Source organism: Carassius carassius, chromosome 45 (genome assembly GCF_963082965.1).
Source record: "Carassius carassius chromosome 45, fCarCar2.1, whole genome shotgun sequence".
In the NCBI taxonomy this organism is placed as follows: Eukaryota; Metazoa; Chordata; class Actinopteri; order Cypriniformes; family Cyprinidae; genus Carassius; species Carassius carassius.
In genome coordinates, this window is record NC_081799.1 from 9,047,537 (window position 1) to 9,074,594 (window position 27,058).

General features: G+C 36.0%; 2 protein-coding genes across 4 annotated transcripts; both read left to right on the plus strand.

The window, feature by feature from the left end:
- Positions 1 to 3,686: 3,686 nt before the first annotated feature.
- Positions 3,687 to 12,256, plus strand: LOC132127077 (GPI ethanolamine phosphate transferase 3-like). 2 transcript variants are annotated; one of them, XM_059538698.1, is made up of 11 exons: positions 3,687 to 3,956; positions 5,004 to 5,485; positions 6,464 to 6,607; positions 6,760 to 6,883; positions 6,996 to 7,155; positions 7,498 to 7,677; positions 7,810 to 9,355; positions 9,447 to 9,650; positions 9,790 to 9,977; positions 10,296 to 10,366; positions 11,342 to 12,256. In XM_059538698.1, exons 1-11 carry the CDS (start codon positions 3,937 to 3,939, stop codon positions 11,469 to 11,471), a joined length of 3,249 nt encoding a protein of 1,082 aa, XP_059394681.1. In that variant the 5' UTR covers positions 3,687 to 3,936; the 3' UTR covers positions 11,472 to 12,256. The 2 variants fall into 2 exon arrangements, with proteins under 2 accessions (XP_059394681.1, XP_059394682.1); XM_059538699.1 differs by having other exon boundaries at positions 3,688 to 3,921.
- Positions 12,257 to 20,006: 7,750 nt separating this feature from the next.
- Positions 20,007 to 21,955, plus strand: LOC132127351 (C-C motif chemokine 19-like). 2 transcript variants are annotated; one of them, XM_059539175.1, is made up of 4 exons: positions 20,007 to 20,258; positions 20,485 to 20,605; positions 20,704 to 20,822; positions 21,566 to 21,955. In XM_059539175.1, coding segments are annotated over exons 1-4 (321 nt in total). In that variant the 5' UTR covers positions 20,007 to 20,179; the 3' UTR covers positions 21,568 to 21,955. The 2 variants fall into 2 exon arrangements, with proteins under 2 accessions (XP_059395158.1, XP_059395156.1); XM_059539173.1 differs by having other exon boundaries at positions 20,017 to 20,258; positions 20,704 to 20,816; positions 21,561 to 21,937.
- The last annotated feature ends 5,103 nt before the right edge of the window (positions 21,956 to 27,058 follow it).

Below are 27,058 nucleotides of genomic sequence, written 5' to 3' on the forward strand. Positions count from 1 at the left end.
ACATGTGGCTCCGTACAAGAACACGAAGTAAATAAATAAATCAAATTGCTAGTTTTAAAAAACATAAAATCATTATGTTTATCAAACATATATGTATATCATTATTAAAAACTTTAACATAATATGTAATGTGAAATTTGATAACTTATTAAAACCGCCAAAAACATTTTTTTCCCTACATTTTGCGCAAAACATTGTAAACATCATATAACATTGACACAAAATAAAACAGATCATGTAATATATATAGCTTGACATCTTAACGCTGGATGTAAATAAACAGTTTCACTAATTATTTAGAAATAACATTTCAGACTCTATTTTAAACACATTGTGTACTATGTTTTGTACTAAATGTGTATCTTCCTAGAAAACAATGTTCTGGAAAAAGTCTTTGTCTTTACCTGCAGCGTCTGTTAGCGCCTCTTTCTCACCATCTATAGGGTTATTCAGAGAGTATAAACAGACAAATTAATAACAATTATTAAATATAATAACTGACCAATTATAATACTAAATGCATATCATTTGATCTATGCTATACTCTAACTTGGTAACATATATGCGTCATCTTACCATAACTATCTTCTTTCTCAAGCAAGTTGTGGTCAAAATCAATTCATGACCACAAATATTAATCAAAGTTTTTCAACAATGATCTTGTGCATAAAAGGGAGATGAATGAGACAAAGATCTATCTATCTCTTTATTTAGCTACATATATATTTGTATGATCTATTATGTTCTGTACTGAATGTATATGAAAATAATGTTTTAAAAGTCATTCTGTTTACCTGCAGCATCTGTCACTGCCTTTGTCTCTCCATCTGTTAGGGTTCAGATGATTCAGATCATAACAAAACAAAAACTTTTCTCACTCATATAAGTCATTTCTGTTTATTCAGCATCAGCGAGTCAAAGCATATTGAGAGTAAATGGCCTTAAACACACATTTTAATTTGCTTAACATTTACCTTTCTCATGAGCAGCCTCATACTCAGACTCATCTGAGGAAACAGATATGAAATGACGTCAGAGAATATATATAAGATATATAAGCATCTGTCCGAGGGAAGTCATATCAGTGACGTCCAGCAGATGTTACACAGAGAACAGCAGGCTGGCAGGAGAAATAATGACCCACCTGTGTGTGGAGCCGTGCTGTTCTCTTCAAACGCTGAGGCCAGACAAAACAGAGAACAGATGTCATCTTTTTTTCCTAAATCTTGGGCTGTGATAATATGCAAATTAAGCTGGAAACAGTGTTACCTCTCTCTTCTGGCAATTTAGTCCTTTCATCACATTGCAAAGATGCTGAAATCACTACAAACACAAACATGTACAAGTATAATTTCATTTCTGTCATATACAGTTTATATATTAGTCCACAAGCAGATAATGGATGCACGAGCATGAATTAAATGGCTATTATAACTTGTCTTCATTAATAATGTATGCTAGCTAAGCACAGATCATTCCAGAAGGAAAGAAATGGAAACATGCAATACTTTAGAGCTATTCAACTTTGACAACTAATAAGCTGTCAAAACAAAACTAAAATGATATTAAATTAAAAGTTACAAAAATATGTATTATGCTATGTGTTCCTCTGCTTTACATTTTCCTGAAAGTAAAATGAAATAAAATAAAATGATATTGAATAAATAATAGTTTTTAATAAAAAATAAACTGTCAAAACTAACAATAAAAATGCAATATATATATATTTAATTTTTTTAAATAAATACATTTACTAAAATAAAATTCAAATAAAAGATGCAAAAGCATGTTACGGCTGTGATGTATCATGCTATGTGCACTGTTTTAGATTTCCCTGAAAAAAAGTGATGTGTATGCATAATTTTACATTTTATAGAGGGTTTATAATATAAACATATAATAATATTGATAAAAATGTAGTTTTATCGTAATTGAAGAATAACAAGTGACAGAAGTGTGAGTATATATATTATAGATATTTTCCTGTTCAACAAAAAAACTAACAAATAATAATATTAATAAAAAATAACAATATTAAATAATGATATAGTTTCATCATAATTAAACCAATAAGAGACAAAACTGGCATGAGAGAGAGAGAGAGATTACACAGACATCAGTACAAATGTGTGATGTTATATTGTAATCTTACCACTGTGGAAACCTGCCACTGCAACACAGAGGATTATAGGTACACTAATTCTCATCCTGAGTAAAAGAGGTGGATGCCGAACAAATTGAAACAAAGTGCTAAATGTCAGTGTGAGCATTGAATCATACATTTGCTGGCGGGTCTATTTATATGTTTGCTGGCATCAGATGCTGTGGCGGGACAGGCTCGTCTCTGTTTACCTGCCAACAGCTAGATGGCACATCTCGCCCCACACACAGATGTGCCATTATTTCCACACTCAATGCCTTTCATTGTTGACTTTGTGGTCAGCAGTGACTGGTGTAATGGGATGGATGTTAATTTGTGTTTTCGAATGTAAAAGGTCATTTCCTCTTCAAATCGGTTTGTGTTTGGCATCTTAGTGAAGGAAATGATTGATTGTGCTCACAGATCTGATGTCACTGCTGGTGGCACTTGGGTTTGCTGTTGTTTAGTGTGAGTGTTAGGGGCCATTCACACAGAACACATTTTTTTCCATTCCACTGCTACTTTGCAGTTATTTTTCTGTGGAAACTCCCACTAGACGGACATAAAACATAAGTAGCTCAAGTTAAAATAAGCTAAACTTACATGTCTTTTTCAAAGTAAAAGCACATTCTGTGTGAATGGCCACTAACATTTCTAAAGCAAAGTCATTTAATCTTCAGCCATATCATATATATTGCTGAGGATTAAATAATTGCTCATTTTGCTCCATATTATGGAAAAGGGTAACTATGGGCATGGGCTATTTAAACACCCTAACACAAATAACATCTCATGCTGAAACTGAGTTGATTTGTTTGAATAGAAAATACAGATTCACTTAAGTAGTGTTTTTAAAGTAAACACTGCATAGTGAAGTATATAATTGAATGTTCATATGTGCTTTTTATTATTTTAAAAGATGCAAATGACTAAATGTAAATGTAAAGATAATTAATGTTTCTTGTCACATTTAATTTTCACAGAAAGTGAAGTCTTTAATATCCAAACGCCTATGATTAATTTTTACAATTTTTAATTAAAGTTTTTATTTTCCCGAACAAAATAAAATAATACATTTATTAAGTTATTTAGTTACAAAAACATGTTCCATGTTCCACATAAGTATTATGCTGTGTGGATTTTCTTTTAAATTACTTTAAAAATAAAATAAATAATGATGCATTATGCTTTTTGGATTTTGTTTTAAATTTCTCTGAAAAGAAAAGAAAAGAAAAGAAAAGAAAAGAAAAGAAAAGAAAAGAAAAGAAAAGAAAAAAACAGAAAATTCTGGAACACAAACATTTTCCAGAATTTAACATGACCTCTAATTTATTTTGGACAAATTAAGTTTAGTTGATTAAAAACCTAAATATTTTACCAATTATTAATGCAGTGATGTTATAAGTTAATGCTGTAATAAAGTACAATCGACTTAAACTCTGAACCTGAACAAGAGACAATAAATTGATGTAGCGCGACCCGAGAGGCCTTTATTTTGAACATCAGTTAACGATGTCTTTTATTTTGATAGTCGTCGTTACCTGTGACGTCAGACGCATTGCGCATGTCAACGGAAGTGGAAATTGGGTTGCGAGATGACCAATATTAAAACAAAACCGACATGCGATTAGGGTTCGTGTCAGCGCGTGTAGAGCAGCAGTGAGCTCTGACAGCACCGTGCCAGATGTATGTGAACCTGCGGCGCTTTAGGCCCCCTGCAGCGGATGCGCGCTCCACATTCACAGTCCTAAAGAGAGAGAGGACGAACACAGAGAAGCAAGGTCAGTACTGGACGCATGAACGCGCGCGCCTGCAGGTATGCGCTTCGTAGTATGTACTAGTAAGACCTGGCTCATAAATACAGTCAGTTTCACATTACTATCTTAAAGGTTGGTGTAGTTTCAGTTTTGACTTGCTATGTAACATTTCTTGTTATTACTGTGTCTCAAATCTAAGTGTGTTACATGTATGCTGTCTAGGAAGGGAACTAAAAGCAATGTCTAATGATATTTTAAGCGTTTTATAATTTTACAAAAAATTTTCTTTACACTGTGTTTTAGTTGGATGCAATTTGCTTTAATTTGGCTTAAATAAATGTTTCAATGTCCATCTTTGAAGTCAGTCTTGAATTAATGAGTAAGATGTTTATTTGTAAAATGTATTTTATATATATATATATATATATATATATATATATATATATATATATATATATATATATATGTATATATATGTATATATGTAAAATGTTAAATTAATTTCAGAAAGAGTCTTATTTAAATTGAGTTGAAATTCAATTTTTTAAAATACATTTATTTTTCTTGTGTCAGAAAATGTACTGTCATTTATGTTACAGACGTTTCATTATGACATTATGTAACCATTTGATTTAATTGTTTACACATTTTATTTTAAACACATTATTGAAAGTGTCCTCTCATTTTGTTCAATATTTAATCTTCAATAACCCATTAAGGAGTCTATTAACTGACCGGGAACTATATTCGGTCCGGTGTGACGATTTGCAATATTTTTATGATTTTAATTCAAATATATATTACAATTTGAGCTTGACCTGCTCAAAAAAATAATATGTGGGTAGCCTAAGATACCCTGTAGAGCCAATTTTCAGATAATATATCCTCGCTTGATATAATAGAATTAATATAATGCAGAATTTTGAATAGTACTGTATTTATTCTTAATTCTAAATAAAACTAGCAGATGTTACACTAATGATATCTATAAACCAGTAACACTATATAGAGAAACCATAATGTTTTGGTATTTTTGGTTCATGTTGAATGCCCAGCTAAATTACATCATGAGCCCTGTGTTGATTCTCCATCTCCTTCTTGTCTAGAATGAGAAGAATTCCTGTCGTGGTCACCCTCATCTGGGTCTGCTCAGTGTTTTACACAGGCATCTTCCTGTTTGTGGGAGGCTTCCTCTTAGTCAGGCTGGAGGTCAACAGAACGAGCACCTGTGCAGACGTCTTGTCTCCCGGAGCTCAGGTGAAGGGGGATTTCTGCCTGAGCGAGCCACGCTTTCGTAGGGCAGTGGTGCTGATCATCGACGCTCTGAAGGCCGACTTCACCCGCTACGATCCGGAGAACACAGCACCCAAACCATTTGAGAACAAGCTGCCAGTGTTAGATGAGATGGCATCGTCACACCCCTCTCATGCCAGACTCTACACCTTTCGGGCCGATCCGCCCACCACTACCATGCAGAGGATCAAAGGCTTTACCACAGGTTCCCTGCCAACGTTCATTGACGTGGGGAACAACTTCGCATCCAACGCCATCCTGGAAGACAATCTAGTACACCAGCTGGGACAAGTGGGTGAGTGAATCTGCAACTGGCAATTTCCTTTAAACCCAACCTGTCAAGAAATGATATTTTTATAAAGAAAAGGAAGACTATTTTTAGACCACATTTAGTCATTATTTAAAAGTAGATTTCTACCAAATCTCATTACAATGCAAAAACCCCTCATAACTTTTTTTTTTAGTTTTTAAATATGCTGATATAAATATGATAATTTAAATAGAAAAAGTTGGAATTACAATTTTATTTAATTACAAACTTAACTTCCAGATAAATTATGGTATTGGGAATGTGCTTGATTATCTTATTATTATAATTTTTTAAATGTATATTCTACAAAAACACATTAAAATGATCAAAATGACAGTAAATAATATACATAAATTTGAAAGGACAACATTTAATTATTTAATCATTAAATAATCCTGAAAAATAGGTGTAATGGATTCCAAAAAAAAAGAAAATGTTTCTTGAGCCGCAAATCAGCATGTTAGAATGATTTCTGAAGTGTCATGTGACTGAAGTAATGATGCTGAAAATTCAGCTTTGCATCACAGAAATAAATTACTTTTTATAATATATTGAAACATAAAACTTTAATTGTAAATTAATTAAATTAATTAAAATTTGAATTGTAATATTTCAGAATATTACTATTTTTATTTTATTTTTAATCAAAACTGCAACCTTGTCGAGCATGAGGCTTTAAAATAAAATTTTTTTTTTACTAACTCTTTTGGATTTTTAGGCAGAAATGTTACCTGGAACTATTTTTGTGACCTTTGCGGGATTTGCTGCAACAAAACAAACCAAAAAATATTTATAGCTGTACATTACCATAATCATGTTTGCAATTAATGACATTTGTAGAAATGTACAAAGTCACCATTTTATCAAACTAAATGAATCCTGTTTAGATTGAAATGATCATAGACTGTAGCTTTTTTTGCTAGAGTCTTTGTTAATCATTGTGTTTTATCTCCCTTTTCAAAGGCAAGAGAGTTGTTTTTATGGGGGATGACACATGGGTGAGTCTTTTCCCCAAGAAGTTCCACAGATCGCTGCCCTTCCCCTCCTTCAACGTCAAGGACTTGCACACCGTTGACAATGGCATTCTCCAAAACATTTATCCCACCAGTAAGCAGAATAAATAGCACATCAATCAGGACCTTGCCTGGTTGGTTTGAGATCTTTGTTTACCTTCTAAATAGATGTACAGCTCTCTCATGTGTACACTGTAAACACAGTGTCTGAATGAGTGGCTAAGGGTTTGTATGTTCTTTCTCCAGTGGAGGGGGATGACTGGGATGTGTTGATTGCTCACTTCCTGGGTGTGGATCACTGTGGGCACAGATTTGGCCCGGATCATCCTGCAATGGCTGAGAAACTCTCCCAGATGGATGGAGTTATCAGGTTAGCAGCAGCCCCATTCATCTACCCACATTCTGCCAAGTTATTACAGTTTCATGATATATTTAATGCATTATGCATTTGTTTTCCATATGTTACTCGCCGCTGACTCCAGATCAGTGATAAAGCGTCTGAAGAACGACACCCTGCTGGTGGTGATGGGTGATCATGGAATGACAGACACTGGGGATCATGGTGGAGAGAGCCAGAAAGAGACAGATGCTGCTCTGTTTCTCTACAGTTCCTCTCCCTTATTTCCAGCACCAGGCTCCCAGGTATAAGAGACACTGTTATGATTTGTCTGTATTTAATATGTTACTACCAGTGGTGTGGGTGGCCAGATGCAGAAAAATTTGGGGTGTCACAAAATATATTGTCGTAAGGCTGTAGTCAACACTATTGGTCTTTTATTGCATGATAATAACTTTAGTACTAATTTCTTGTGTTCGATACTTAAAAAACAAATTGTTTATTAGCCTTTCCCAAATTTTCCATTTCCTAAAATGTGGGGAAAAAAATCAAAATAAAGTGCCACTATGAGAGAGGAATTTAAATGTCTTTGGGTTATCTTTTGGCTTTTTCTATACATTTGGATTTCAGCTTGTTTGTGTTTGTAGGTGGAACCTGAGGTTGTACCTCAGACTGATCTGGTGCCCACGCTGGCACTTCTGCTGGGAGTTCCCATTCCTTATAGTAGTGTGGGACAGGTTCTTCTGCCACTTTTTCCTCAGGATGGCTCCCGGGGTATACCTACAGGACTCAGCCAAGCTGAGGCGCTGTGGATTAACGTTAAACAGGTTTGAGGATATCTCTTAGTCTGTATTTTAAGTCGCATTTGCTTGAATGGTCTTCATGGTTTCTTCATTATTACAACAACTGTGATGAACTTAGCTAAATTCTAATTCTTCCATTTCCACTTTTCCTTAAAGGTAAACCGCTTCTTGGAGACCTACTCTAACATGGCCAAAGACATCCCATCAGACAGTCTGTCCCAGTTGCAGGCTGACTTCTCTAACATTTCCTCCCAGTATTTGGCTGCTGACCACAAGGGCCATCTTCCCTCTCCTGAGCTAGTTGTCTCCATGCAGAACTATCTGACAGCTGTCAGGGAGACTTGTAGAGCCTCCTGGGCCCGTTTCAGCCCTTTCAAAATGGCTGCTGGGCTGTTAATCTTAGGAGTGGCCTGTATGCTCTGCTATGTCCTTTCTGAGTTGTCTCATGTAGTGATTCAGCAAGGCCTGCTGAAGTTGCCCATACTCTCAGGGTTGGTGGTGGGTCTAGTAGTAGCTGCAGGTCAGCTGTTCTTCCAAGGATATTTGGAGCTCTCGTGGTGTGTGGGAGCTGCAGCACTTTCTTCTGAGGTTTTGTTTCTATGGAAGACTCGAGGAGTTTCGCTAAAAGAGAGGTGGTCACCTTCTGGCCTCCTCACGCTGGCCCTTCTGGTGCTTATCCTGCGCTGTGCCTCCCTACTCTCGGACAGCTATGTCATCTATGAGGGAAACGTGGTTACCTTCTTGCTCTTCACGTTGAGCGTATATGTTCCTCTCCGTCTAAACTGGGATGGACTCCTTGTGCCACTTCCCCCATCAGACACCCAGAAGCCACCACGGCTGCTCCCAACAGCTCTGCCATCCTCAGTGTTTAGACGTCAGGCCACTATCCTGCTGGCTTGGTTGGGAGTGCTGGTGGGATCGCTTTACCTATCCCTCTTTTTCCACAACTGTCGAGAGGAGCAGGGCACCTGCCAGCCTTCACTTTTCCTCTCCCCGCTTTCACGAGTACAGAACAGTCAACTGCGCAACCTCCACTACGTCCTCTCCGTTGGCTCCCTGGCCTTGTCGGGGTACCTTCTACACCGATGGCTTAGACATTATGGGAACCTCAACTGTACCAGTGTGACTGCATTTTCAGCCTGCTTCCTCATACCCCTGGCCTCTGTTTGCATTGGTTTGCACTGGGCGGTAAACGCCACCCCAGAGGACACCTTCAGGAATTTGTCTGAACTCATCGGCCTAGCTCAAGTGTTCCTGCCTAGGGCCACTTTCTGCTTACTGGGTCTTGGACTACTCCTGTTGTGGGTAGACCCCATGACAGTGTTCCTCAAGTCAAGGACTCCATTGAGCTCTCGAGGAACATCCCTGCCACCCCCTAAGTACCGAGCCAGTACGGGAATCAGTCCGCAGGCTGAACTTCACCACCTCATACCACAGTTGTATCAGCGCATCCGACACTCGCTGGAGGATGGGGCAACGGAAAGTGGTGAAGCGGACAGCAGGCCAGCTGTGGAGGCTTACGGGCTGGGTACAGTGTACTCTGCCCCATTGGTCCTGCTTTGTGGACTCCTGGGGTTGGTGCTTCTGCTGCTCCATCCGGAGGGAATGGCCCTTGCCTTCCTGCTTCTCCTGCTGGAGGCCGGAGCCATGCTGCACATCCATGCCTGTAGCGCCAATCTCTCCAGCCTGCACAAGCACTCCAGTAAGATGCACTCCATTGTTATCTTCACATCTTATGCCTTGCTGAGTTATTACAACTGATGCATCAAATCTTCCTACTTTAACTCTCCCAGATGGTTTCAGTGTGCCATGGGCTCCAGTGGTTTCATGGTCTCTGGCAGCCACCCAGTTTTTCCATGCAACAGGACACCTGCCAACCTTCCCCTCCATTCAGTGGGGTGCTGCATTTGTGGGCTTTCCTCAAGGTCACACGGGCACTGTACTTCCTGCGTCATTGGTGACCCTCAACACCTTCTCCTCTCACATTATCTTTGCAGGTAACGTAACACTAGATGCAGGATACTGTCAACATGATTCACATTGGATTTGTTTCTGTAAAAACATTGTTTTTTTTTAAGCTTTCTGTCTGTTCTTTCTCTCCATTTTTAATGATCACGGTCTAATTTGCACATGCAGTTGGTTGTCCTCTGCTGCTGTTCTGGCCTCTGGTGTGCGAGGTGCGTGGGCCCCGATCTACATGCTCAGCAGGAGCGGAGGAGAGCGAGGATGCTGTCATGGAGATGAGACTGAGAGAGAACCCTCAGAAGTTCAGCTCGGGCCTCCTGCAGCTCACTGCACGCTACCTCTTTGTGAATGGAGCGCAGGTGCGTTGCATAAAGCTCCCAATAAGTCAGGCACAAAAACTTGCACAACAACATTTTTAAACGAATCAATGTTTCTGTGAACTCCTTTATAGTGAAATGGTGTTCTACAGTAATTGCACTGTTATTTTGTTATCATCCACCAGACTGTGTGAATTGACCAATAAAATAAATATGTAGTTTTATTTTAATCATGTAAGACTTGGTGTAAAGAGGCTAATTATGGGGTAGAGTTATGAGTTCAAATGCTTTTGTAAAATGGATAATAAATTCTAAATATATAAATCATATTTACATAAATAAAAACTTGTTTACCTTCAGGTTTTTGCGTCGGTTTGTGCTGCAGCCATCCTCAGGAGACACCTCATGGTGTGGAAAGTGTTTGCACCCAAGTGAGTCACAAAACTCGAACTTATTGTTTCTTTCTCTTCTATCTCATCACTATCCGTCTTTTTTATTTTAAGGTATTGATTAAATTATCTACGGATGTGCACATTTTTCGAAATGGACTAGTTAGTGGGTTGAACAATGGTGGTTGGTGTTTTTGACAATGTTATTTTGTATGAGGCCCTTTTTATAACATTACCAAATTCACCCACACACCAGTTGCTTTTCAAGTTGAGGGAGTGTAGCCCGCTAACTGTCACACTTTATAAGTAGATGATGTTAACCCCTGAATTATGACCGAGAGTTTTATGACAACTTTCACAAGAGGTAAATTAATGTAGCATGAAGCATTTTGTCGTCATTACTAACACACCCACACAGGGATCCATTGTGGCATTATAAGTGTTGCCAGAGTACAATCTACTGGTTTCCATCTTGTAATTACAGTAATTATGTTGGCCCAGTTGTTCCCAACACCACAAAATCTCCACAATACAATGGAAACAAGCCACGACACAATGAAATTTGCACAATACAACGAAAACAACCTGAAACTTAACGAAATTTGCACAACACAACATAAACAAGCCGCAACCATGAAACAAGTTGCTGCACAATGAAATTAGCGCATCACAACAAAATTAGCACAACACATTGAAATTTGCACAACAACAAAATTTGCACAATACAATGGAAACAAGCCACAACAAACAACGAAATTTGCACAACACAACAGAAAAAAAGTTGCAGCACAACAACGGAAACAAGCTGCAAAATAATGAAATTAGCACAACACAATTAAATTAGCACAACACAATTAAATTAGCACAACACAATGGAAACAAACCACAACACAACAAAATCAGTCCCATGCGTTGTGCACTACTGGGCCACCGTAAATTTTGACTTCAGTGTAAGTTAAAGTAAAAAAAATGCTCTTCTCATAATTGCATTCTAAGATGTATTTTTCTTTTTGGCAGACTGATGTTTGAGGCATCGGGCTTCATCGTGGGCAGTGTGTTTGTGATACTGGGGGTTGCCATGGTTATGAGGGTGGACGTGTCAGTGGGTGGGTTATTTAAGAAACTCCTCCCACAGAACTCCAGGTAGCACTGGCTCTCCTGACCATGCCCTCTTTCCTCCTACAAACCCAGTCCAGAACTCTTCAGAGATGTGCTGGTCATCCTCCTCAACTCCACTGCCAACCATACGAATGGACATGGTTTTGGACCAAAGAGGTCTAAAGCATCTCCTCATTTTCAGATACGTGAGAAAAGTCTATAAACTAAAGTTGATATTTTATAAAAGCTATTTTAGAAGACTGCAACAGTCATTATGCTTTCGACAAGCTATTGATCTGTCTGCCTTTGTTGCTCTACTGCCTTTGTATTGAAAAAGAGAGAGAGAAGATGATCTTGTGCATGCCTTTTACTGCCATTAAGGTCATTCAAGAGACGATTATAAGTTATTATATTGAAGGGCTACATGAAATCCACAGTGTTGCAATGGTATGAAAACGAAAACCCCTGCTGTTCGAACATTGAAAGAGCCAGTTCATATTTAATGTAAATTAAAGTCATAATTCAACCATCATGTGGTTCCAAACCTCATAGCAGTGATCTAGATGACCAAGCTGTTCCATACAATAATAGTGGATTGGGACCAGGCGCAATTGTGGTCATCATTCATCGTCTGGAAAAGTGCAGTATGGACATTCGTTAAAGAAGGTCCAAGCTGCTCTTTTCCAAACCTTTTCCATTCCTTTGTGTTTTACAGAAGTAAGTCATACAGGTTTGTTGTGTAAATGATGACAGAGTTTTTGGGTTTTGGTTGAATTGTCCTTTTAAAAGCTACAAGTGCATGCTTGAGGGCATCATTTTCAGCAGTGGACTGAAACAGTTTTCCACTTGTTTTATTCTCCTGCTTTTTTCTTTTTAAGCTTGAATATTGTTTGATAACAGCTCATTCATGTTAATGTGTTGTCCTGTCTATTCCCTAGCAATAACCACTCAAGCATTAGGGTTGAAACAATAACATGTAATATTCTGCACCGCTTGAAAGGTATTTTTTACTATTATTTTAAGTTCCTCACCTAGATAACAGGTCACTAGCTTTAACGGTTGCCTTGTTTGATGTTAGTGAATGAAATTTGTCTTCATTCAATTTGCATTGACTGTTATTTATTTAGCTGTCATATATTTAGTTCACTAATGGATTAAATGACTTATGATCTCATTTTTGTGAGAAATGCATGGGGAAGATAATTACATCATGTGCTCAGGTTAATTTAACCATAATGCAATAGAAGTATTCTGCTCTGCATTGTGCATTTGTGTGTGAGAGGGGCTGATTTTTTAATTACATTTTTTTTAAAGCAAAATACTGTCAAGCCATACAGTGGCTTTTAATATGTCTTAACTTGGGGTTGACGATTGAATTACATGGGAAAGAAATCATTTGAATTGTCCTGGAATTGTTTTAATTCATTGATAAATGGAAAAAAATAAATTAAATATTTTGTACGATTTGAAGTGGTTGTTTGTGTGAGTGTGTTCTAGTTTGTTTTGTTTGCAGGAGCAGCTGTTGGTCTGCAGAGGGCAGTGTTTTATCTAAAAACACACTTTGAAATCTGATTGATTCTGCGGTCAGTAAGTGCCAGGGTAAATTCATTAAAAAGTGCTCTATCATTTCCATAGGAAATACATTTTGCAAAATTGGCTTTTAAGCTCAGGAATGACTGACTAGCAGAATTTATCTGTCTGTGATTTCGGTTCAACTAAATAATACAAAATAATATTTAGATGTTTTTTAACAACAGTTGAGACTGAAGTGTATTTCTTTTACAGTCTTTATCAGTACTTGAAGAAAACTAAATCTGCGATAAATTTTTACAGAAATAATATATTTTTTTGGGCATAAAGCACAAGAATAATGATTGTAAATAATGTGGTGCCCTGTTTTCAGAAGTAGTTATTACACTGATTTATTGGGCCCGAGGTGGCAAAAGTTCTGCTGCGATCTTTAGAAATGAAAAAAAAAAAATTCATAAATGGCATGGTTTCCTGACACAACCCATTTATTAAAGATCACTGGAATAAGGAAATAGTGATGTCACTTTATTATAACCTGCACTGAAAGGACACTGAAGATGAACCCTTTAAATTAAAATGTTAAATGAACATGCTTATGCACACAAAGTGTACATTTTCATTAGTTTTTATATTAGTACATTAAGTGCATAATTATATGAGAACTAAGCAGTAAAAACATGTTTTCTATATTTTATATAATTTCAGTTAAAGTTTATTTTACCTCAAGTAATGAAATGTTTTAATTTTAGTTTTAATTTACCTTAACCCTGTCATCTAATACCACAAGACATGTCATAATTCATCAAATCCATTACTAATAGCCAAAGACATTTGTGCTATTGTTTCCTTGCCAGAAAAAAGCTATTAACTGATAAGAAATTAAAGTAATATTCCCAAGAAACATGCTTTGGTTTAGACATTTTGAATGAAAATGGTGATATATGGATATTTTCATGTTTATTTTATGTTGATCACTGATCACGTTGCAGAAACACAACCAAAACCAAAGCAGGTTATTTAAAAAAAATCATCAGTACTTTCCCCAACCGGTCTAGTTTTGTTTGTTACGCGTGATGGCAAAACCGAATCAAAACAAAACTTTCAACTTTCCGACATGTTAAGAAATTACCCATGACCATCTGTGGCTGGAGCATAAACAAACAAATCTTATGGACTTTCCAGAGTGTCCTTTGTCCCCGAACTACAATAGATATCTCATCATAGCATGCTCACTGCACAAACATAAAGAACGGATTCAAAACAAGGAGAGTTGAGAGAATAAGCAGATTTTATCAATAAAACGATCCACTGAGCGTGTCGGTAAACTTGCAAGGTCCATTTAGCAAACCAATGCTACTGTTTATCTCATTCTGAATTCCTTTAATATCAGACCTCAGCTTCAGTCTGTGTCAAGGGTGCAAAGTCTGAATGGAATATCCTGCTTATCTTAAAGATGTATTAAATCCCGCATACCTGATAGCTAGGTATGCATGACTTCTTGAAAATGGCACTCCCACATAACCTAACCTGGCAGTCAGAAGGGGATTTCTGCGCTCGGCTCCATTCCAAGAAACTGTTCATATTTATCTTTATCTGTATACTAGGTTGACCATTTCCAGAATCCCAAAAAGGAATACATTGTTCAGGATTTGTGAAGCCAGGACAGTCAAATAAATTAATGCATAAATAAATAAAAATAACCCAAAACCAAAAACATTAAAACTCATTATCTCCAGGGCATCAACAATAAGCATCACTATGACTGGTGAAATGCAGCCAGACAGTTCATATACTGACAATATTATCTGAAATGTACATCAGTACACTTAATATATTCTTGACGATAACAATTAATGTTATATGTATAAATTTTTAACTATATAGCCTGAAGATTAACATTTCAAAATTGAATGGATGACCATGTGTTAGAACAAAAATAATGCTTTTGTAATAAAAAATGCTATATAGCTGCCGCATACTTGTAATTGTATGTGTGAGGTTTGCTCCTACGTGACACCGGAAGACATTAAAGCTCATTAGCTCCAGGGCATCAACGATAAGAATCAAACTGTTTGAAGACATGTTGATTTTTGTGATGAGTTTATCTTGTTTGGATTCCAGACAGATCTGGCAACTGTGCAACCTAACTGCAGGAAGAGGCTTTTTTTCCCATTGAAGGAGGGTAAATTTGAGCCTCTAGTATAAACAAGAGCATTGAGTCGTGGCGAGCCTATACAAGGAAGACGAATCTTTGCCATTCATTCATCATGAGCATAACGAGTTGAACCTCCAAATGAACAGAGAGTTTTGTTATTAGAGCCTTTTGCAAGTTAAACAACTTTTGCCAATTACTAACCACAAATATTTCATAACTCCAACTCTAAAGGTATGACAAGTCTTTATATGTCGAGAATAAAATATCCCTTTCAGATCTACATATGTTCTTGGTGTAAATGAAAACCAACTATTGTACAACAGCAGATGATGAATATCATATAAATACTGATGAAAGAAACTAACATGTAACATAACACAATTATTGTATGGATGAATGTTATAATATAATACTTTGTTAGTAACACTAACCCAGTGATTTTAAGGTCAAGTGCTGTCAGCTTTAAAATGTATATTTTTTAATAAAAAGAATGAAAACGCAGTTCACTAATACAATTACTTCAATTCACATTTTCTATGATGAGCATTTTTAAAATTTCTAAAATTAATTTAGATTTTTTGGGGTGGCCTGAAGTCCAAATTAAAAATGAAGGTAGAAAAATAAACAAACAACAACATTAAATTCATGAAAATGCAATTGCATTCTTGAAATGAATGAATATATATATATATACAGTACAGACCAAAAGTTTGGAAACATTACTATTTTTAATGTTTTTGAAAGACGTTTCTTCTGCTCATCAAGCCTGCATTTATTTGATCAAAAATACAGAAAAAAATGTAATATTGTGATATATTATTACAATTTAAAATAATTGTTTTTAAATTTATTATACTTTAAATTATCATTTATTTCTGTGATGCAAAGCTGAATTTTTAGGATCATTATCACATGATCTTTTAGAAATCATTCTAATATGATGATTCATTATCAAAGTTGGAAACAGTTCTGCTGCTTAATATTTTTTCAGAACATGTGATACTTTTTTAGGATGAATAAAAAGTAAAAAAAAAAGAAGCTATGTTTTTAAAATATAAATATTTTGTAATAACAATATACACTACAGTCGTGGCCAAAAGATTTGAGAATTACATAAATATTATTTTTCAAAAAGTTTGCTGCTAAACTGCTTTTAGATCTTTGTTTCAGTTGTTTCTGTGATGTACTGAAATATAATTACAAGCACTTCATACGTTTCAAAGGCTTTTATCAACAATTACATGACATTTATGCAAAGAGTCAGTATTTGCAGTGTTGGCCCTTTTTTTTTTAGGACCTCTGCAATTCGGCTGGGCATGCTCTCAATCAACTTCTGGGCCAAATCCTGACTGATAGCAACCCATTCTTTCATAATCACTTCTTGGAGTTTGTCAGAATTAGTGGGTTTTTGTTTGTCCACCCGCCTCTTGAGGATTGACCACAAGTTCTCAATGGGATTAAGATCTGGGGAGTTTCCAGGCCATGGACCCAAAATGTCAACATTCTGGTCCCCGAGCCACTTAGTTATCACTTTTGCTCCATCGTGCTGGAAAATGCATTGTTCTTCACCAAACTGTTGTTGGATTGTTGGAAGAAGTTGCTGTTGGAGGGTGTTTTGGTACCATTCTTTATTCATGGCTGTGTTTTTGGGCAGAATTGTGAGTGAGCCCACTCCCTTGGATGAGAAGCAACCCCACACATGAATGGTGTCAGGATGCTTTACTGTTGGCATGACACAGGACTGATGGTAGCGCTCACCTTTTCTTCTCCGGACAAGCCTTTTTCCAGATGCCCCAAACAATCGGAAAGGGGCTTCATCGGAGAATATGACTTTGCCCCAGTCCTCAGCAGTCCATTCACTATACTTTCTGCAGAAGATCAATCTGTCCCTGATGTTTTTTTTGGAGAGAAGTGGCTTCTTTGCTGCCCTTCTTGACGCCAGGCCATGTTCCAGAAGTCTTGGCCTCACTGTGCGTGCAGATGCGCTCACACCTGCCTGCTGCCATTCCTGAGCAAGCTCTGCACTGGTGGCACTCTGATCCCGCAGCTGAATCCTCTTCAGGAGACGATCCTGGCGCTTGCTGGACTTTCTTGGACGCCCTGAAGCCTTCTTTATTAAACCTCTTTCCTTGAAGTTTTTGATGATCTTATAAATTGTTGATTTAGGTGCAATCTTAGTAGCCACAATATCCTTGCCTGTGAAGCCATTTTTATGCAACGCAATGATGGCTGCACGCGTTTCTTTGCAGGTCACCATGGTTAACAATGGAAGAACAATGATTTCAAGCATCACCCTCCTTTTAACATGTCAAGTCTGCCATTCTAACCCAATCAGCCTGACATAATGATCTCCAGCCTTGTGCTCGTCAACATTCTCACCTGAGTTAACAAGACGATTACTGAAATGATCTCAGCAGGTCCTTTAATGACAGCAATGAAATGCAGTGGAAAGGGTTTTTTTGGGATTAAATTAATTTTCATGGCAAAGAAGGACTATGCAATTCATCTGATCACTCTTCATAACATTCTGGAGTATATGCAAATTGCTATTATAAAAACTTAAGCAGCAACTCCAATTTCAAATATTTATGTAATTCTCAAAACTTTTGGCCACGACTGTACTGGTCAGTAATTTGGGGTCAGTAATTTTTTTTCTTTCTTTTTAAAAAAAAAATAAAATCAATACTTTTATTCAGCAAGGATGTGTTAAATTGATGAAAAGTGATAGTAAAGAAAATATATTATTAGAATATATATTATTAGAATTTTTTTTTTGAATAAATGCAGTTCTTTTTAACCTTTTCTTCATCAAATATATTAGACAGCAGAACTGTTTCCAACACTCATAATAAATCAGAATATTAGAATGATTTCTAAATGATCATGTGATAGACTGATGTTACATGTGACACTGAAGGCTGGAGTAATGATGCTGAAAATTCAGCTTTGCATCACAGGAATAAATTCTTTTTTTTAAAGTATATTCAAATAGAAAACTATTATTTTAAGTTGTAATAATATTTCACAATATTACTGTTTTTTTCTGTATTTTTGATCAAATAATTGCAGGCTTAATGAGCAGAAGAAACTTCTTTCAATGTGTATATATGTGTATATGTGTATATATATATATATATATATATATATATATATATATATATATATATATATATATATATATAGTATATAAATATATTTCAACAACATTTTTCTTAAATATATACATGCATGTGTTTGTATTTATAAATACACCTTAAATATATACAGTACACACTCCTATATTATGCAGACAAAAATGTTTATTTTGGATGTGATTAATCACTTGACAGCATATATATATATATATATATATATATATATATATATATATATATATATAATATTTATATTTATTAAGACACTGAAATACAATTAATTTCATGAAAACAAATCTATAAAAAAATGTGGTGCTGTAACATGCTCAAAAAATGCTCATAGAGAAATTTTGACTAGCCTTCAATTAGTCTTGATTGTCTGTAATTTCCTTATCACCTCCTTATCAGACAAAGCAGCTTGATTACCTCTGGACCTGCTGAAGTTACTGCGGCCATCATACAGGAAGTGACACAGCATGTGCCTCATTCCCTGACAATCTTGAAGTAATGAGTGAAAACTGACTGCAGCTGTAGTTAGAAATCAAACTGCTTGAACTCAGTAGAGGATCAAAGTCATCTGCTCCAGTCTTCATGCTTCATTACAGCTCAGCTCAGTTTTACAGCACAGAATGAAGAACTGACTGTGTGTGGAGATACAGTGCTTGAGGGAGTTTTAATTTAATCTGTTTATTATTATTTATTTATTTTTAAACAGACTTTAGTTCTGCATAATTAACACATGTCCGAGGCCTTCAGACATCTTATTGGCTGTATTCCATGCATATATTTAGCATGCACATGTAGATGCACGCCTGATACAACACTGCAGTTTTGCCAAAACCCTGGAACACGGGCCATTTCAGCTGCTCTAAGAGAAATGTAAATCTGTAAATGAATAACAATTCCAACAGTAGCATGAAAACACAGGCAGGCAGCAATGCTACTGTTAGAATTATTATTCACTTACAGATTTACATTTCTCTCTACAAGGCAAGTTCCATCATAATCTTCCAAAAGCATTTATTGGCATTGCTTACCTGTAGGCAACTGCACAAGTTCATGCAGCTTTTATGTTGGGTTACAAACAACAAACACATGAACCCACACATTAGTGCTGTCAGTCAAACGACTTGTGGTTTGGTGAGAATTTGTCAGCTTTGATATTCAATATGTTCCTTTCATAAGAGTTAATATGTTACATAATAGAGCCATAAAATGGTCCTTATTATAACCAGAATGACTATTACTGGTATATCATCATATCAGATATCCTTATGCAAAGTGTGTTTATAAGGTTAAAATAAAATAATAAACCCCAGGTATTTTACCCCAGGCTGATAGTTTGCTTGTACAAAAAGAACTATGTACAAAAGAGTTCCAATGAATATTATTTATTTATTTATTTGTTTTTGTATTTTAACCCACTAACAATCAGTGTGGACACTTGAGCAATTGTGAATTCAGTTCATAGCTGCATGCACTTAAAAATAATTCTATTTTATTTATACTTCAGTTCACTCAAAAATCAGTGTGGACACTTCTTATTAAAACAAAATCTAAAAATGAGTTATTTCACACTTCTATTAGCACTTAATCTAGGAAACATCTATTTTGTCCCAAAGCCACTTGTATGTGCACCATGTTCCCTCCAGCTGTGAGTGACATTGGTTAATCCGACTTTGTTTGTTTATGACTTCAAAAGCCCAGAAAACATGTCGAAACTTTCCCTCCAGTTCACATGAAGGCCACCATTTCCAGTTAACAAAAGAAGTTGAAAGGGCTCTTTTAGATTAGGATGGGTTTACAGGAAACGGTTGCCTTAAAGCATAAAGAAAGTGAAAGTTATTGCAGAAGCGTATATAAAGGGCGTGCAAGCAGCCGTGAGGCACATATCTGCTGAGTACAGGTGAATGAACACATACTGTACAGACGGACAAAATGATGTTCTCAAACACTCTGACGTTATGGACAGGTGCTCTGCTCATATTGAGCCTTAGTTTATGGAGCTGCACAACAGGTGAGTCAAAATGTACAATTCTTTAGCAACATCCTTTTACAAGAGTTTTAAACTAATGTTTTGAAATATATTTGAAGTTTAAAAGGTAATAACTTAAATATACAGTGTTTTGTATAATATGCATACAATATAAATGTACTTTTTGCAAATATGATCTCTTTTTTTATAGGTGAGCCTGTTGATGTTACTAATGGTTAACATTTGGTGCACTGTTTAACTTTCACAGCTCTGGACGATGGGGCAATGGATTGTTGTTTAACCACAAGCAACCGGCGCATCCCACAGAGGTTGGTGACGTCCTTCACCATTCAGACCGGTGATGGAGCATGCAGAATTCCTGCCACTATGTAAGCCGCATTACACACATTTAAAAATGCCTCCAACGTGCTGCAGACTTCAAGATGTATTTGAGTTTGCATATTTAAATATGAATGAATTTCCACAGATTTGTCACAAGGAAGGGATTGAAGCTCTGTGCACCATTTCCAAGTGACAATAACTGGGTGAGAGACCTGATCAAGAACATACTAGCAGGACCTGTACCCAAAAAACCTAGAGGTACGTGTTTGTATGTATTTCATCATCAAATCTTGGTAAATAAAAATATAAATGTACATGCATGCTTTAAAATTCTGTTTGCATAACATAAAATAACATTAAGAGGACAGCACCTAGCAACATCATAGAACACTTAACATTTAGAAGAGATAATTTAGCAACATTTACAACGTGATATATCACAACAAAAATAATAAAGAACACAACAGCATTTTGAACACATAAAGTCAAAGTAATGTTAACAAAACATAATACAAAATTTAGAGCACAACACATAGCAGCCTATTTTAAAACTTAAAAATGCAACATAAAATTTAGAACATAACATTTAGAACATATAATTTAACAATAACATTTAGAACATAACATCAACATATAACATATCAACATAACATAATATTTAGGTGACAGCATAACATTTAGAACTCATAGCAATGCAACAACAACATAAATTAAAAAAAAACAAATAATAACATTTTGAACACAACGCAACAACATAATAATAACACTTATAACAAAATAACGTTTAGAAGACAATGTAACAATAACACAATACCATTGTATAAAGCAAAACAAAAATATAACATTTAGAACACAGCATAATATTCAGAACATAACATTCAGAGCACCAGTTGAACATAACATAACATCAAACAAATTACAAAAAATAACATTTAGAACATAAACAAAACATTACATGAAAAAAACATTTATAACATAGCATTTTTTTCTCTTTTCTTTCAGGAAAGAAGCATAGACAACAGTGAACCATCCCAGATTATGCAGGTCCACCCTGCTCTCACTTTACACAGATGAATGGGACTGATCCTGGAACAGATACCTGATATTACTAAACCTTAATAGGAAATACTCATTTTCAGGTTTGCTACATGAGTACTCTAGTGGAGCAGGTCAAGTGTGAATCTATTGTCATAGGAATAAGCTTTACAAGACATGAGCTATTTTTGAAATGTGAACCCTTCCCTAACTGGTATACATGAAGAGATTTTAAGCTAATTCATTTCTAATTTCCATCACTTGTTGTTGAGTTTGTACTCATGTATAAAGTTACTTTGTTTCCTGAGCCATTAAATAAAAATAAAATAAAACATGTTTTCTATATTTTTACTTTGTATTTTAGAATAGAAATAAAAGCTTTTACATTTTAAATATTACTTCTGTGTGCATGATTATTTATTCAAGTTACAGAAAAAAACTCAAAACTCAAATTACCTTAAAAAACATTCTTTCAACCACAATAATATATTTGTCCCATCTACAAAAAAAAGGAATCATTGCAGCAACGCCAGAGTTTATGTCCAGCAGATGGTCTATATCTTATGCTAATGTTGTTGTGATTGTAAAGAGGTCCTGACTTTGCATGCTCTGCTTCTAAAGCAACACTCAGCACACACTAGAGCTTGAGCAGCTGGAGTGACCTTTAAAATGGTTATTTGTGTAGGAAGCATTTAACCTCTAGACTATAATTAAAGGGTATTCAAGCTTGTTTGACATATCTATAATTTCTAACCATTCACCATTGATTATTTAATAGTTCTAGAATCTAAATAATACACCACACACTCATGTCCAAACTGCAATATGAACACTCCCCCTACAGGAAAATAAAATCATGTCAAGTCAAATTATATCTGTTGAAATTTTCAAATGGTATATTGTTTGAAACCTTAAAAAAGTGCAACATTTCAACAGTTATATGACCATTCTGTTGTAAATATATTGTCATATCAGCTCTATGCATGTGGTAGGTGAACATGGACTGTATTTCATATTGCTGTCACTGTCATCTCATCAGCTGGGCGGTAATCCAGAGCATTGCTCTCAGCTGTTAGATGAAAGTGCAGTTGATTCCAGTTTTCTGAAGGATTAGGAGAAAGTTTTACCCGACGGACAGCAGCACTGTACACACAAACGTATATACCAATGTGCACAAAACTACCCAGAGACCCACAATCCAGATGCCCTCAAATTCTTTGCAGCCCTCCAGCATAGAATGAACTGATCACTGAAGTGAAAAATCACAGCAGTCTGCAGAGGGCCAAATATGGGAAATAAGACTCTGTTTATAATGCAGTTAATAATAAAGATATGAGACAGAGAGAGAGAGAGAGAGAGAGAGAGAGAGAGAGAGAGAAAGAGATCAAGCATGTTTGAATGACCTCTCTGAGTCTGTGCGTCTCTCAGCAGTGTTCGGCATCATGGTTTCTAATAGCGAAACTATTCAAGAACAGCACCACTATTAGTGAGAAATTACATTTAGCTTTTACGTTGCTTAATTATTTCACTGATAATAATCGTCAGAGCAGCGCTAAAAACATGTTTCTGTGAGTGTGAATGTTTCTGTGTGTGTGACTGTGTGTCTGTACTATGTGTGTGCGTTTGTGAGGGAGAGAGAGTGTGGGAGAAATAGAGTATGATTTGCATTAAAAATTAAACTTTGTTTTCAACACAGAAATAATTAGTATTTTTTTATCATATTGTGTCATTGCGGGTTTTGGTTCTTTTGCTCTTTTAGGCTGAAAGATCCTCACAAAATAACTGAAATCGTTTGCCTAATGGTAATGTGGTCAAGACCTGCCTGGAACTAATTTTACGTGTGTTTCCCCTGAAAATAATTGCACATCTTGGAACATTTGTCAGCCAGTCAGATGCAAGCATTCAATGGCCCTGTAGTGTAATCATTTTTTAAATATTAGGATTGGTCATTACATTTTAAACTTAAGCTAATGTTTTTCATACCTTAAAATGACTCTAAACAGAATGTGTCTGCCACAGCATCTTCTACTTTATATTCTTTTCATTTTCTACTTCCCATGAAAGCATCCATCCACCAGGTGAAAATATTCCACCTATGAAATATTAACATCACCTCTGGAACACAATTTAGCTTCTCATTTTAAGATCATTGATCTGGTGGAAAACACTGTACAGTACAGTGAAAACACTGACCTAAGGTTACCTGGCTCGAGTCAAAAACATTCTTTTACTTTGGTTTGAAACATGTCAAGTATTGCTTTGAGAAGACATTAGATCAAACTCAAAGGTGGATGAATTCAAAGCTGACACAGAAATCCAAGCAAAGAAAAACAAACAGTTCAGCATGAAATAAATGCTTAGCTATAAAGGCTGAAACCATCATATGCAGTTTGCACACAAGTATTTATATTTTTAAAGTATATTATTTCTGTAATAAATACTCTTACTCTAAAAGTATGCTAAAGTGTACTTCTCACAAGGGCATTTTTGTAGTGCTTAGTATAAGTAAGCGGATTGGGATTCAGCCCAGGTCTCTGGACCAGTGTGCTGCAGTAGCACACATGTAGGGGGGTCCAGGAGCTGTACTGAATAATCTGACCCCACAGGCTTCATCCATTAGCTCTAATGTGCTTCGCTAGTCCATTTAGCCTGCTAACCCCCACCCCCACACTCCCTCTCTCTCTCCAATCATTCCCTTGCTCCACACTTTTCCTCCAGGATACAGAAAGAAAAAGCAGAGACCACCTCTTTTATTCTCTCCCAGGTCTGCTGGGCACTGAGCGATTCTGAGCCTGGAAGACTGAAAGAGTGGGAGAAAGAGAAAAGACAGAAACAAAAAGAGATTCTGAGAGGATGTTTGAGGAGCCTTGACTCGACTCAAAAGAGGAATGAAAGGACAGAAGAAAAAGACTGGGAAAAAAATAGAATACAGAGGGTGTTTAAAAGGCAGGGAAGTCAGAGTCAGTCCTTACAGATCTTAAAGGAACAGATTATCTATCTATCTATCTATCTATCTATCTATCTATCTATCTATCTATCTATCTATCTATCTATCTATCTATCTATCTATCTATCTATCTATCTATCTATCTATCTATCTATCTATCTATCTATCTATTGATTTCATAATATGAAACATGCAGATGGTTGTTCTGAGCACAAGAAATATCAGATGAAGAGACATTTACTTTTTTTATCCACTTTGAACTTTAATATGAAGGTCAATCTAAACAGAACCAGAGGGCTATTCTAACATTCATGAATAGCTAGGGTTATAGATAGATACATATCTGACATCTGTGGTAAACTGTGGTGTGACTTTCCTTGAGAATGCATTAAATTAAACCAGCAGAGATGCCATAAATATTGATTTTCTTTTATATGGCTTATCAAGTGATACTATCCCAAGGGTATAATTAGACTTTTAATCAATCTAGTGGTGATCAGTCATTCCTTTGTTAATACAGAATCAACATCTTTGATTAGCACTACCTTCAGAAATAAACACCAACTGGTCTTAACAATGAACAAAAATATCTGGCTAGAGAATATTTTTAACCCCTATTACGTAACATCACCAAAATAGGTGAAGACAGTGAGAATTGACATTGTGTGTTGTAGTTCTGGCTTATTGACCCCGTTCATCAAGCAGATGTGTCACAGGAGGACCATGAGTGGGGTCTCCCCTACCGTGCCTCTTAATGACAAATCTATTCACAGGCCAATTATGACCTTCCTCCCCCGCATTTGCTCACCATGTAGCTATTCTGCTCATTGGATGCAAGCTAAACAGCCATACTAAAAGAGTACTGAGCCTTCTCTGATATTCCCTCTGTAATTATGATAATAGTCCATGTTGAAAGAGCAACAATTTGCTTGTATCTCCAAATGCAAAGGTTCTTGGTTATTGCTAGTATATCATGCTGAGCTCTCAAAATGAATTTTAGTCATCATTTACTCTCCCTCATGTCATTTCCAACCTGTATGGTTGTCAAATTGTGTAATTTTTAAGAATGTCCCGGCCAGTCTTTTCCCATTAAAGTGCATGAAGGCTAATATGTACAGCTCCAACATGACGAAAAGCATCTTAAAACTGAACCATGTGACTTCATAAATGAATATTTTATGAGACAGTAGTGATGTTTCCTTTTTTTCAGGTTTGAGTTTATTTAGGTGAGCTCTTCTTTTAAGGTTCTTGTTTAATTTATGCCGTTTTATTGACAGAAAACATCTCCTGTAATTCCCTTAAGTGCTGTGCAGATGCACATATTCAACATTGCACTGCTGGGTATTAGTTCTTATAAAAGCAAAGTGGTGATGGTGGAATTAGCAAGAGTGTCTTTGTTCTGATTGACGGTGGAGTGGAAAACAAAGCAAGTTGTGAGAGTGGCTTCTGAAACCCTTTATCTGTCAGGTACCATTACACAAACTACTCAGGGACTACTAAGCTTGAGAAACAGTGAGAGGCTTTTTTCCTGCTCTAGTTCGCTTCCTGAGAAAAAGACAAGAGATCAATAATGGCAGGAAATTTATGGCATCGTTTGAAGCCAGTGAGACTTTGGAACGGTAGAGCGAGGAGACGGTGTGCCGTATTTCTGTGGATTTCTGTCTTGTGCCTTAATGACTTTTTTTCTCTTCCAAAGATCTGAAATTTCTGTTATTCTGGTGACCCTGCCAGAGATGTGTTGAAAATGTGCCAACAATCCATAATTAGGCCTTAGCTGCTTAGACTTATCTTTGGCTTAGAAAATTAATGTGTGATTTTTGCAGTAAAAAATGTGTTATTTTTATGCTGACAAAGAGTGACATTTAAATTGAAGCGCATAACCATATGTTGTTGTTTTTTTATCCCATTTTGTTATGATACTCAGTATGGAAGTTATGATGTGAAAAAAAGCACAAGACAGGTCACTTTGCAGTTAAGTATTACACTGTGACACGTTTTACCTTCAGCACAAGAACAGTTGAAGCTAGGACGTTTCTCATGCTAAAAACGCAGTGTACAGTGAATCCTAAAGACGTGTACAGTGAATAGTAAAAGGTAATATTCAATTATCAAAAATCACATTATTATTTTAGTGCTGTCTTGAAAAGAGCTATGGCAAGAAAGTCAACTGTTTCCGGAAAAAAAACTCAAATAAATCAAATATGAAATTCAATTTAAATGTAGGAGCATTGTCTATACCATATATGGATTTGACAGATAAACTTCTACGGGGTAAATTTAAGACCATATCAAAATGACGAATGGTTGTCGTCAGAATAAGAGTCCAAATGGCTGATAAAAACATAGCAATAATCCACAAGTAATACCGTCTCAAGTCAGTTAATATCCTGTGAAGTGAAAAGATACATGCTTGTTATAAACAAATCCATCATTAAGATTTTTTTTTAAACTTCAAAGAGTCCCCTATCCATAATAATAATATTGATTCTTCAGTGGAAACGACACCTCACCTGAATCA